At 33.0% G+C, this 12,902-nt stretch overlaps 1 protein-coding gene and 1 non-coding gene across 2 annotated transcripts; one reads left to right on the top strand and one right to left on the bottom strand.

Annotated features, from left to right (window-relative positions):
* Positions 1 to 914: 914 nt before the first annotated feature.
* trnat-agu (transfer RNA threonine (anticodon AGU)) lies at positions 915 to 988 on the bottom strand. The gene has a single exon. It is a non-coding gene; the product is annotated as a tRNA-Thr (tRNA).
* A 348-nt stretch (positions 989 to 1,336) lies between these two features.
* Positions 1,337 to 12,275, top strand: dus2 (dihydrouridine synthase 2). Its single transcript, XM_051099508.1, has 16 exons — positions 1,337 to 1,414; positions 1,720 to 1,868; positions 1,977 to 2,022; positions 3,050 to 3,141; positions 3,341 to 3,384; positions 5,949 to 6,009; positions 7,722 to 7,769; positions 7,882 to 7,947; positions 8,099 to 8,169; positions 8,256 to 8,342; positions 8,509 to 8,677; positions 8,978 to 9,099; positions 10,960 to 11,103; positions 11,193 to 11,280; positions 11,417 to 11,490; positions 11,592 to 12,275. Exons 2-16 carry the CDS (start codon positions 1,740 to 1,742, stop codon positions 11,851 to 11,853), a joined length of 1,503 nt encoding a protein of 500 aa, XP_050955465.1. The 5' UTR covers positions 1,337 to 1,414; positions 1,720 to 1,739; the 3' UTR covers positions 11,854 to 12,275.
* The last annotated feature ends 627 nt before the right edge of the window (positions 12,276 to 12,902 follow it).

Below are 12,902 nucleotides of genomic sequence, written 5' to 3'. Positions count from 1 at the left end.
TTACAGCAGAAGTGAGTATAAGGTTTTTTTTTATGAATCTTTGCGATCGCCTTTCCTAATAACGTGCTAGTTAGCAAGTTCAGCAGCTAAACACGGCTAAAGTAAACAGGCTCGTCACTCCACAGAGAGAAGAGAGGGGCGGGGCGAGCAGAGCTCATTAGCATTTAAAGCAACCTCGACCAGAACAGGAAGATTTTTTGCAGAGCTGATTTTGGCAAGGTAAAAAGGGTTTTGTTTAACACAACCATTGAGAATTTTTAATCAAAGTATATTATAGACTTTTCATTAAGACCCTAAAGAATCAGCTTGTGGAAAATGGGCATCTGATGACCCCTTTAAAGTTGTTCAAATGAAGTTCTTAGCAATGCATATTACTAATCAAAAATTAAGTTTCGAGATATTTATGGTAGGAAATGTACAAAATATCTTCATGGAACATAATCTTTACTTAATATCCTAGTTATTTTATGGTGGAAAAAAAGGATAATTTTGACCACAATATATATTGGGCTATTAGTACAAATATACCTGTGCTACCAAAGACTAGTCTCATATTTAGAAGACGCCTAAATGCACTGAAAGAGATCAGATTAAAAGATGATTAAAGGAAGGGTTGAAAAGAAAAACACATGCACTTTACATATCAAAACTACAGATAGCTATAGATATTTGATATTCACATATCAAAACAAGCACTTTACAACACTTCACATATTCAAAATGCCAATGGGGGTAGCTTTTAGAAATGTGCAGGGTTTCTTTCTTGTTTTTCAGTGAATGAGTTTAATCATTAGTAAGGCTTCAATAGTTTGAATGAGGAAGACTGCTCAGCACATACCTTGAAGTGTACAACTAGTCCAATTTTGCACAAGATAAATCTGTTATAACACGCAAACACACGATGACTTACTAAAAGGCACCGCTGGGATTCGAACCCAGGATCTCCTGTTTACTAGACAGGCGCTTTAACCAACTAAGCCACGGCGCCACCGCGCAAAACTGGAAAAAATACGATTCTTAAAGACTGTGATAGTGTTCACAAGTTAAATAATCATCATTTGATTTGGTAATACCTCCTACTTGGCCTTGTTTGGTCATTTATTAATTTAGTAAACACCACATTCTCTGCAAATCTGTCTGACATTATTTTACCTTCATATTTTTACATAACACAAATATTCTATACTGTTCCACTATAATGCGATTAACATGTGAAGAATAATAAAATATGTGCTACTATTTTAAAACATTTGCAAAACTCAATCCGTGATTTGCATTTTACAAGCGAAATGATTGCATTTTCTGGAAACTGATATTCGCGTCGCGCAGCGATGGCGTCAGAACCGGAAGCGAGTGTTGCACCGTACACGCGTGTTCACCACAGTAGACTGAAGTTCGGTTTGATGCTCCTTCAGTAAGTTTAGTATCTACAAAACTGACATTACATCCCTCTAATGATAATGACACACTCACAGTTTTCCGCGATGGCTGTGTTTATCGAGAATACTGAACACAGTGGGCTGTATTAGTATTATTAGTCATACATTTCATGTTAACTAATGTAATGGTGTCGTTTATATGCTTGTGTCTGTTGTGTCTTCAGCAGACAATACTGTTAATTTCCGTTTTAAAACACCTTTAGGCCGTTTATGTTCTTGTATAATGTAGTCAGTATCTCACTGTTTACATTCGCATTCACACATGGCTGTTCGTCTGCAGTTGTTGGTGGATGGGTGGTGATGATGGCGAGCAGTGTGGGCAGGTTGTGTTTTGCTCATAAGTCTGTTCTGGCCCCTATGGTGAGGGTGGGCACTCTTCCCATGAGACTGCTGGCTCTGGACTATGGAGCAGATATTGTGTACTGTGAGGTGAGGATGCACATGTACACCAGTGCATGCCACATTTATCACATCTGAATCTAAATCACATGTTTGAACTGTATTAAATGTTTGGCGCATGGCCCTTGTGCATTTCAGGAGCTGATTGACATCAAAATGGTCCAGTGTGAGAGAGTGGTAAACGGTACGTCTGTTGATCGTATCATCTTGCTGTATAGCCTAACATAAAATATGTAGCTCAGGCACATTTAACACATTTTATCTGCCAACTTATGTACAGTGTTACCTTTATGTATCAAGTTTACTGTGTATTGCACTGAGTGTAATGAATATGTTGTTCTGCTAATTTATGTTGTCTAAACCAATGAAAAAAAGTGTGTGGAAGCTGCTAAATCGTATAGAGAAGGACGTAGTAAGCAGGAAAGGTCGCAATATTTTGACAAACTAAAGTTAATAGGTTGTAAAAATACGTACGAGCAGTATTAATTTAAAAAAAAGATATTAGCCTAATATTTCACCTACTTGACTGGATATGATAAGAACACAACACAAATGTTGTCAAGATTCTTGAAATCCTGGTTCAGTTTGGCCAAACACAAACACCTTTTGTTCCTCAGACGTTTTTTTGTGTTCTTCTCCTTAATTTGTTATAACTTTTGGCAGTCTGTAGTACTCCAAATGTTTTTTTCCTGATCCGACCGATTAGTACAGACCAAAACATGACAATAATTGACATTTTTCAGCAGCAATAATCAGCAAAATATGCAAGTTTCGTTCAGTTCACTGGTATTGTTTACATTCTTTGCCGCCAATATGGCCGACTGAAGACGCATTGTGAAAACTCTCTATTTGATATGCACACTTCTAAGGCCTGTAAATAATCAACATTATCAATTATCAATATATATATATATAGTACTGTGCAAAAGTTTTAAGCCACTAGTGTTTTCACAAGCTAATCTATATCTTGTTTACAATTGACTACATGCTTTCTGTCATCTAGTTGATAGTTTATATTCCTTTAGCAAGTAAAAGTGTCCACCTTCAGCTTCTGCTTCATGTGTATGTTTGCTGTGAAATCTTTACTGTAAGTAATAATAAGAATAATTGTTAGTAATTGTTAATAGCTACCAAAATTGTATCTTAATTTTTGACCAGCAAAAAAACACTCAGGCTTTACAAGGCTATTAAACCTGCTTCTGTGTCTTCAGATGTGTTGGAGACGGTTGATTTTGTTGCTCCAGATGAGCGTGTGATGTTTCGCACCTGCAGTAAAGAGAAGGGTCGTGTCGTCTTCCAGATGGTCAGTGTGAACTTGTGTTTATGTATTTAGCATGTCTCAGATTGGGCATATTATGGTTTATATCTGTGTGATGAGTTATGTGCTAAAGTCTGTTACATTTGAGCATGTCATTGAGTGAAAACTGTGTTTTCAGCTTAATTTATAAAAAATAAATGTGTTTGAGTCGTATTATTCATTTTAATTTATGCTTGTGTTTCAGGGAACGGCTGATCCAGAGAGAGCGCTGGCTGTGGCTAAACTTGTGTGAGTTGGACTTTTTTTTTTTTGTTTGTTTGTTTGTTTCTGTTAGTATCATATATTCATATGACCAAATAAGCCAGGCTTATTTCAGTTAGTCTGACTTACTGTCACTTGATTTGGTTTTATAACCTGGAAGACTAACTGTCAGGCTAAGCTGAGCTCGTCTAACACTGACCAATAGAGATGCTTTGATATTACCACTGACTCTCTCACATACAATTATTTGACTTTATTATCAGGACAAAAATAAACGAATAAGGTAAATGCAACTTAAATAATAAATCAAATAAATAAAAATATAGGCTACAACCAACTGTATTTAATGTATTGTGCAGATTTAATGACATTGTTTTAAGATACATAAAAACATTTTAACGTAGTAATCTAAAATTGCTCTTTAAAGCATTAAAGATAAAAAATAATGTACTCACCGCCTTGTCATCCAAGATGTTCATGTCTTTCTGTTTTCAGTCGTAAAGAAATTATGGTTTTTGGGGAAAGTATTTCATGATTTTTCTCCATATAATGAACTTCATTGGTGCCCGATATTGAACTTCCAAAATGTAGTTTAAATGCAGCTTCAGAGGGCTCTAAACGATCCCAGCTGACGAAGAAGGGTATTACTGTATCTAGCGAAACGTCTTTTTTTTTTTTTTTTCAGAAAATAAAAATGTGTATACTTTTTTAAGCACAAAAGCTGGTGTAGCACAGGCTCTGGGATGCGCGTCCACGTGCTGTTGAATCATGTCAAAAGGTCACGCTGAACTACAGACCCAGTGTTTACAAAGCGAACACACAAAGATTAAGAAATTGCAAGCAAGTCAAAGGCTGTTTACAAACAAAAAGGTGCAATGATGTCGGACGATTCTGAAGTTGTAGGAGAAATTAAAGTAAGATTTTTCACTATACTCTACCTTTTGCTACTTAGACGTGATTCATAGTAGTGATGGGAAGTTGGGTCATTTGACCTTTGAGTCTCGTTCAGCAAAATGAACGAATCTTTTTTCGAGTCATTTCGTTCATTTTAGCAAAATATGATTAAAATGTTACGTGTTACTTCCCTAACACATCTACTGCTTACACAAACGTTGATTACACTACAAACAAGACAAAACTATAATGCTATAAGAAACAGAAAAGATTCATTCATTGTTTACCTGGGTCTTTAGTCTATGATTCGCTCACTTCACCTCTTATCTGACAAGTTTTCGGGTTTGAGTCGTTCGTTCATCACGTGACAGCCCCATAAGATGAACGAACGACTCGAAAAACCCGAAGACTCAAAACAGGTGAACTATTTCCAGTACAGAACGTAGTTTGAAGCTGCATTTAAACTACATTTTGCAAGTTCAAAATCGGGGCACCAATGAAGTCCATTATATGGAGAAAAATCCTGAAATGTTTTCTTCAAAAACCATAATTTCTTTACGATTGAAGACAGAAAGACATGAACATCTTGGATGACAAGGGGGTGAGTAGATTATTTGTGAATTGTTGTTCTGGAAGTGGACGACTTCTTTAAAAACACTGAATTAAAAGTTAAAATCACAGAATTAAAAATGACAATAAATAATAAAAAAACAGACTACATTTTAACTGATAAGAGGAGTACACATTAACTCAGTTTAGTTAGTAATTAGGGCTGTGTTAGCTACCTTACATTTGATTTATAGTTACTGCTATCATAAAAATACACATACATGTAGGTTTAAAATTCTGTCACATTTAATGTCCAAAAACAAATATTTCACTCAAAATTATTGAGCTCCTGACGGCAAAATGGATATATTTGCATGACTTTCTAACGTTTACAGATGGATAATACACCTGTAACCTGACAGTTATGCACTAAGGAAAACACAATGCATTAAATAGCACAAAAATGTTCGCTATTTGCCAAGGTGGTTCGATTTGATCCATGATGGACATTAAGGGCTGATTAAGAATAAGCATCCACATCAAACTATCTTAACTCACTAAACACAGATCAAATTAGTGGGATTGCGTGAACTTTAATTGTTGTAGTTTATGGAACCGCTTTAACCCCGATTGATTCGTTAGGTCATTTCAAGTCAGGTTTTGGACTTTAATCCCCAGTTTTCTTATTGGAAACAGCCCCCTGGCTTGTTTAGTTGGGGTTTAAAAGACAATAAACATTCAGTCATAGTATCGATTGAACTGCACTGACACTATTGGATGACAACAAACTTTGAACTAAATTGGGTCGAGTAATGACACATGATTTGCCACATTGTTACTGAACTGAATTAAAACAACATTGAACTGAATAATGACACTATTATCTGCTGTAGAGCTGCTTTAAAATTTAAATTGAGTGTGTTTTATAATTGAAGAATTTTTACAACATTACCAGTAATAATGTTAATTTTCAGTTTTTTTATTGTCATGCTGCTTTGAAACAACTTGGTATGAATTGCTATAAATTAATGTGACTTGACTTGACATTAGAGCAAGTGTTGGATATTAGTCCGTGTTTCTCAAAAAAGATCTGTAAGCGAATCCAACATTTAAACTTATGTTTTATGTGTTTGTTTTATCCTGAACAGGGAAAATGATGTGGCGGCTGTGGATGTGAATATGGGCTGTCCCAAAGAATACTCTACAAAGGTACAGATTTGGTTCTGTGTCAAACATACAGTGGGATTCGAGAGAGACCACACTGACAATCTGGGGTTTAAAATAACATTTAAAACAAAACAAACAAAACCATTTAGGACTTTCACTTCCAGAACAAAAATGTACAGATAATGTACTCACTTCCTTTTCATCCAAGATGTTCTTTCTTTCTTCAGTCGTAAAGAAATTATGTTTTTTGAAGAAAACATTTCATGATTTTTCTCCATATATTGGACTTCATTGGTGCCCGATTTTGAACTTCCAAAATGTAGTTTAAATGCAGCTTTAAAGGCTCTAAATGATCCCAGCTGACGAAGAAGGGTCTTATCTAGAGAAACAATTGGCCATTTTTTTCAACAAAATAAAAATGCGTATACTTTTTAAGCACAAAAGCTGGTGCAGCACAGGCTCTGGGATGCGTGTTCATGTACTATTGAATCACGTCGAAAGGTCAAGCGGAACTACAGACCCAGTGTTTACAAAGCGAAGGCGCAAAGATTAAGAAAGTGCAAGTCAACCGCCGTTTACAAACAAAAATATACAACAATGTCAGACGATTCTGAAGTTGTAGGAGAAAATAAGATGGAGTTTTTCTCCATACTCTATCTTTTTGAGCCAGAGTAGACAGACGATGAACTTAGACGTGATTCGTAGTAGTGATGGGAAGTTCGGATCATTTTACCGACTCGGACCTTTGAGTCTCGTTCAGCAAAATGAACGAATCTTTTTTCCGAGTCATTTCGTACATTTTAGCAAAATATAATTAAGATGTTACGTGTTACTTCCTAACACATCTACTGCTTACACAAATGTTGATCACACTACAAACAAGACAAAACTATAATGCTATAAGAAACAGAAAAGATTAATTCTTTGTTTACCTGGGTCTCTAGTCTATGATTAGCTCACCTCACCTCTTATCTGACAAGTTTTCGGGTTTGAGTCGTTCGTTCATCACGTGACAGCCCCATAAGATGAACGAACAACTCGAAAAACCCGAAGACTCAAAACAGGTGAACTAATTCCAGTACAGAACCTAATAGGATGTTGCACATGCACGACTGAACGAATCACTCCCCGAGACGACTCGTTCTTCCAGTCACATTAAAGATTTGTTCAAAATGAAAGAATCGTTGAAGAACGACTCATTACTAATTCGTAGCATCGTGAACGCACATCCTAGAGCCTGTGCTACACGAGCTTTTGTGCTTAAAAAGTATACAAATGTTTATTTTCTGAAAAAAAATGACCGATCGTTTCGCTAGATAAGACCCTTCTTCCTTGGCTGGGATCATTTAGAGCCTTTTGAAGCTGCATTTAAACTACATTTTGGAAGCTCAAAATCGGGGCACCAGTGAAGTCCATTATATGGAGAAAAATCCTGAGATGTTTTCCTCAAAAACCATAATTTCTTTACAACTGAAGACAGAAAGACATGAACATCTTGGATGACAAGGTGGTGAGTAAATTATCTGTAAATTGTTGTTCTGGAAGTGGACTTCTCCTTTAATTTACCTTATATTGTTATAATGATAACATCATTTGTAATATAAAAAGTATGAAATTGGTGGGGAAAAAGGAGTATATGCGTTATTGTTGATCAGTGTGAATTACAAATTATAGATCATTATTTTTGTTTATAGTTTATTATTATTATTATTATTATTATTATTATTAATACATTTTACATTCATTTCACATAGGGAGGAATGGGTTCGGCACTTCTCTCTGACCCTGAGAAAATTGAAGCTGTAAGTTTTCTTTTTTTTTTTTTTTTTTAAACACTATATCAGTATTATTAGTATTAGTAAGTATTATAAACTCTTTTTCACTTTTTATATCTTAACCTCTTATCTCTTGTAGATTCTCAGCACTCTTGTGAATGGAATTTCAAAACCCGTTACATGTAAAATCAGAATCCTCTCTACAGTAAGTGACTTTTTTCTTTTTTTTCCCAAACATTGTTTAACATTAAAGTTAACATTATTTTTCCAAGTAATTTATTATTTGTGTAAAATTTGGAATGAGAGAAAAATATTGAGTTAATATACCCTTGAATCACAATCTTTACTGTTTCTAGCTTGAGGACACTGTGAATTTAGTGAAGAGGATTGAAAAAACAGGAGTGGCGGCCATAGCGGTGCACGGCAGGCGAGACTTTTTTTTAAACGTCTGACTATGAAATGATTCTCATTTTAGAGCATGTTTATATTAAGTTGTTTTTTTGTTGTTGTCAGGATGAAAGAAGAGAGGCCACGCCATCCAGTCCACTGTGATTATATCCAGGCTGTGGCTGAGAGTGTGTCCATACCCGTCATCGCCAAGTCAGTCTTCATCGTACATTACACTTATGCCACATTCACATGACATAGAAACAGTCTACGAACTGAATCTGCAATCTTTTAGTCAGTATGACATTTACATATGCAGTACAGTAGGTATTATTGGTTTCTGATCTCTTTGTTTTTTTATTACTTTACCTTTTTTTAGTGGAGGCTCTTCAGACATAGTGAAGACGTTCGAGGACATCGAGAAGTTTCGAGAGGCGGCAGGAGCGTCGTCTGTCATGCTCGCTCGGGCGGCCATGTGGAATCCCTCCATCTTCCGGGAGCAGGGGGCGCTGTCTGTGGAGGAGGTGATGGAGGAGTACATCAAATATGTGAGTGACACTACATTTGCATGTTTCATTAGGCCAGGCCTAAGTTACATAAGTTGCTTTGTAATGCATCAAAAAAAAAAAAAAAAAAAAAAAAAATAATAAAATACAATAATATTGTGTGATTAAAATGCATGATTAAAAAAAATAAAAAATAAAAAAAAACTCTTTAAAAGTACATGTCTAAGATGACATAGCAAGTCTTCCATGAACATACTTTAACCCAAATACTTCCACCAGTAAAAAATGCTAAAAATGTTGTTTATGAGCCTTTTTTTTCCTCTTCCTTTTGTTTACTTACAGGCTGTTCAATATGACAATAACCCGTTTAACACCAAATACTGCTTATGCCAGATGCTCAGAGACAGAGTTGAGTCTCCATTTGGAAAACGCTTACATGCAGCTCAGACTAATGAAGAAATATGGTAACGTCATGCGTTATACACGTGGGATTTTATTTTATGGTTTATTTGATGCACAAAAAAGAAAACACACTGTATTTAAGATAAATATGATACTAATGACTATGATAATGAATCAGAGATTTTATTAAATGTGATTATTTTTGTTTGTTTTGTTTGTTTTTGTTTGTTTGTTTGTTTTTTTATTTCACTTAATTTTATTATTTTAGTTTACTTGATTTTATTTATTTTTAATTTATTGATTTTATTTTTATTTTATTTCACATTGTTGTTTTGTTTTAATTCTTTTTATTTTATTTCACTTTTTTCACTTTTTTATTGTATTTTACTTTATTTTTATTTTGTTTTGTCTTTTTGCATTTTATTTCCCTTTATTTTATAAATTTTATTTCTTACTTTATTTACTTTTAATTTATTTTATCTTAGGTTAGTTATTTTTTAAATTTTATTTCACTTTATTTTATTTATTTTTGTATTTCAATTAACTTTATTATTTTTTTTTTTATTGTATTTTTGTTCTTTATTTTATTTTACTGCTTTTTGCATGTCATTTCGTTCTATTTTATAGCACTTTATTTTATTTTATTTCACTTTACTTTTTTATTTTATTTATTTATTACTTTATTTCACTTTATTTTATTTTCATTTTGCATTTTATTTCATTTTATTTTATTTTATTTCACTTTATTTTAATATCTTATGTTAGTTCTTTTTTTCACTTTATTATTTATTTTGTTTGTTTTTTGTTTTTGTTTTGTTTGTTTATCTTAGGTTAGTTATTTTTTTTTATTTTATTTCACTTTATTTTATTTATTTTTGTATTTCAATTAACTTTATTATTTTATTTTTTATTTTATTTTATTTTATTGTATTTTTGTTCTTTATTTTATTTTACTGCTTTTTGCATTTCATTTCATTCTATTTTATAGCACTTTATTTTATTTTATTTCACTTTACTTTTTTTATTTTATTTATTTATTATTTTATTTCACTTTATTTTATTTTCATTTTGCATTTTATTTCATTTTATTTTATGTTATTTCACTTTATTTTAATATCTTATGTTAGTTCTTTATTTTTTCACTTTATTACTTTTTATTACATTATTATTATTATTATTATTATTATCTTTTTGCATTTTACGTCACTTTATTTCATTTTATTTTATTTTCAAATAAAATAAGGTACACTACCGTTCAAAAGTTTGGGGTCAGTACATTTTTATTGTTTCTTTTTTTTTTTTTTTTTTTTTTTTTTTTTTTTTTAAGAAATTAATACTTTTATTCACCAAGGATGTATTAAGTTAATTATTATTATATAAATATTTTATATTATAAAATATTTATATTTTGAATAAACACTGTACTTTTTAAACTTGTTATTCATGAAAGAATCCTGAAAAAAAAAAAAAAAAAAAATCACAGGTTCCAAAAAATATTTGGCAGCACAACTGTTGATATTATCCAACACTGATCATTCTAATAATAAATCTGCACATTAGAATGATTTCTGAAGGATCATGTGACACTTAAGACTGGAGTAACAGCTGATAAAAATTCAGCTTTTCATCACAGGAATAAATTCTATTTTAAAGTATGTTAAAATAAAGAACATTATTTTATATTGTAAACACATTTTGCAATATTACTGTTTTTTTCTATATTTTTAATCAAATAAATGCAGCCTTAATGAGCATAAGAGACTACTATGAAGACTATTACAAGTCTTACTGACCCCAAACTTTTGAACGGTAGTGTATATATTAATAAAATACAAATATTATTTGAATTATTTTATTTTATTTTATTTTATTTTCAGACATGTTTTCATTGAGTTTCACCCATTGGTGTATCTGTTTTGCAGTGAGGTGTTTGGAATGACTGACTTCTACAAAAAAACCACAGCTGAACTGGAGGCTAGAAAAGCTGCTCTACAAACAAACGGTGATCAGTCAGAGCACCCAGAACTGATAGATGATGTCATCACAATGCCTGTCCGGTTCGAAAGGTGAATTGACTCTTTGTGGCCTGTTAAGTAAGAAAGAACTTTTTCTTATTGATATTTACTGTATTCATGCTAGTGTCTGTGTTTTCCAGGCGAGATTACCCTCCTCAGATCACACCCAAGATGTACCTGCTGGAATGGAGCCGCAAAGAAAAGCTCGAGCAACCTGTGTATGAGACGGTCAGTTCTCAACTGGGGCCTCAAAATGAATTAAAACGATGTAAAATAAGAACCAGCATTATATGAAATGTATACATTTATATATAATCTGTGACAGACTGTTTAAACCGTTTCCTTTAAACCGTTTACTTCTCAGGAACAGCGAACTCAAGATCGAGGGTTTCAGTCTACAGTTATTGTGGACAATAAGAAGTACCGCTCTACCCTGTGGTGAGTTTGGTATTTGATACAGTTACGTACACGCTGTAATAATGCAGAGAGAGTGACTGTATGATATTTCTGTCTGTGCTTTCATTTGCTGCTCACGTCAGGGAGAAATCGAAGAAGTTTGCAGAGCAGGCCGCAGCGATCGTGTGTTTACGCACCCTCGGGCTTCCAGAGGGTCGGATCGGAGAGGAGCACAGCGGCCTGGTAAATAAACGCAAGAGGGACGACAAAAAATGTGCAGCGCTAGATGACAATGAGTCAGCAGCACGAAAGAGACATATAAGCGAAGTCCCACAGGAAGAGGAAGAGGAAATGATATGCAGGACGAAAGTTGTGAATGGTGTCTGTGGTCAGACCACACGTTAAACATCCATCTGAACTCGCTGTAAAAGACATTTCATTCCTTTTCATTACACTGCGCAAAGTGCCATTTTATCTGACAAACAATCTGACACAACAGTGCAGTGCACTTTGTGTTTGCTTTTAAGTTTGTTCAGTTCAGTGTTCCCTTTACAGGTGCCATCTCTGTCTTATTGCACACTAGTGCTGGACTGTAATTTGCTTGATCCCACTGTTTGTGCATGGAGGAAGACTCTTAAATACACTTTTAACAGATTTTGACAGATTTTCACCCTTCACCAGAAGGGTGCAGTGTATCTCCAAGTACTTGCAGTACAAAAAGTGCCAGAGGTACCGTAACCATGAAACTTTATTTATTTTAAGTATTTTATCTTTATTTCTTTCTTCTTGTTTTCAGCCTTATTGCAAAATAAATCATTTTAACTATGCATTTAACTTTCTTTTTCATGTACTGTATAAGGAAATCTTCAGTGACTCACAATGTAAAAAGTTGTGTAACTAGACAGCCCTTTATAAAAGAAAAAAAAAGGTGAATTTTCCACCAAAACGGTGTTCTATAGTAACTGTATTGTGACTACAGTGATATGATAATTTTCAAACCATTTTTGATTTTAATTAACTAGTTCCTCATCTAAAACTGGACAGACAGAAAAGTAAAGATTAAAAAATGCAAAAATATATTGTTTATTTGTTGTCAATGTTAGATGATGCATTAAAATAATAATAATAATAATAATAATAATTTTCAAACCATTGTTGTTTTTAATTAACTAGTTCCTCATCTAAAACTGGACAGACAGAAAAGTAAAGATTAATAAATACTGTAACAAATGTATAGCTTATTTTTTGTTAATATTTTGTAATGCATTAAATATAGTTAACAAATGGAACCTTATAGTAAACTGTTACCAGTAATAATCCATGACAAAAATGACATTAATAATAATAATAATAATAATAATAATAATAATAATAGGAACAACAACTTATTATTATTATTATTATTATTATTATTATTATTATTATTATTATTATTATTATTATTATTATTATTA

Source organism: Labeo rohita, chromosome 25 (genome assembly GCF_022985175.1).
Source record: "Labeo rohita strain BAU-BD-2019 chromosome 25, IGBB_LRoh.1.0, whole genome shotgun sequence".
Classification (NCBI taxonomy): domain Eukaryota; kingdom Metazoa; phylum Chordata; class Actinopteri; order Cypriniformes; family Cyprinidae; genus Labeo; species Labeo rohita.
Note: the sequence above shows the minus strand (reverse complement) of the source record. Positions and strands in the feature narration are given on the sequence as shown.

Bases quoted from the DNA above. Each gene is read 5' to 3' on its own strand.
- dus2 (XM_051099508.1), top strand. From the start codon at position 1,740: ATGATGGCGAGCAGTGTGGGCAGGTTGTGTTTTGCTCATAAGTCTGTT. The intron at 3,385-5,948 runs GTGAGTTGGACT...TATCCTGAACAG, and splicing joins CTGGCTGTGGCTAAACTTGT to GGAAAATGATGTGGCGGCTG. The intron at 8,170-8,255 runs GCGAGACTTTTT...TGTTGTTGTCAG, and splicing joins GCCATAGCGGTGCACGGCAG to GATGAAAGAAGAGAGGCCAC.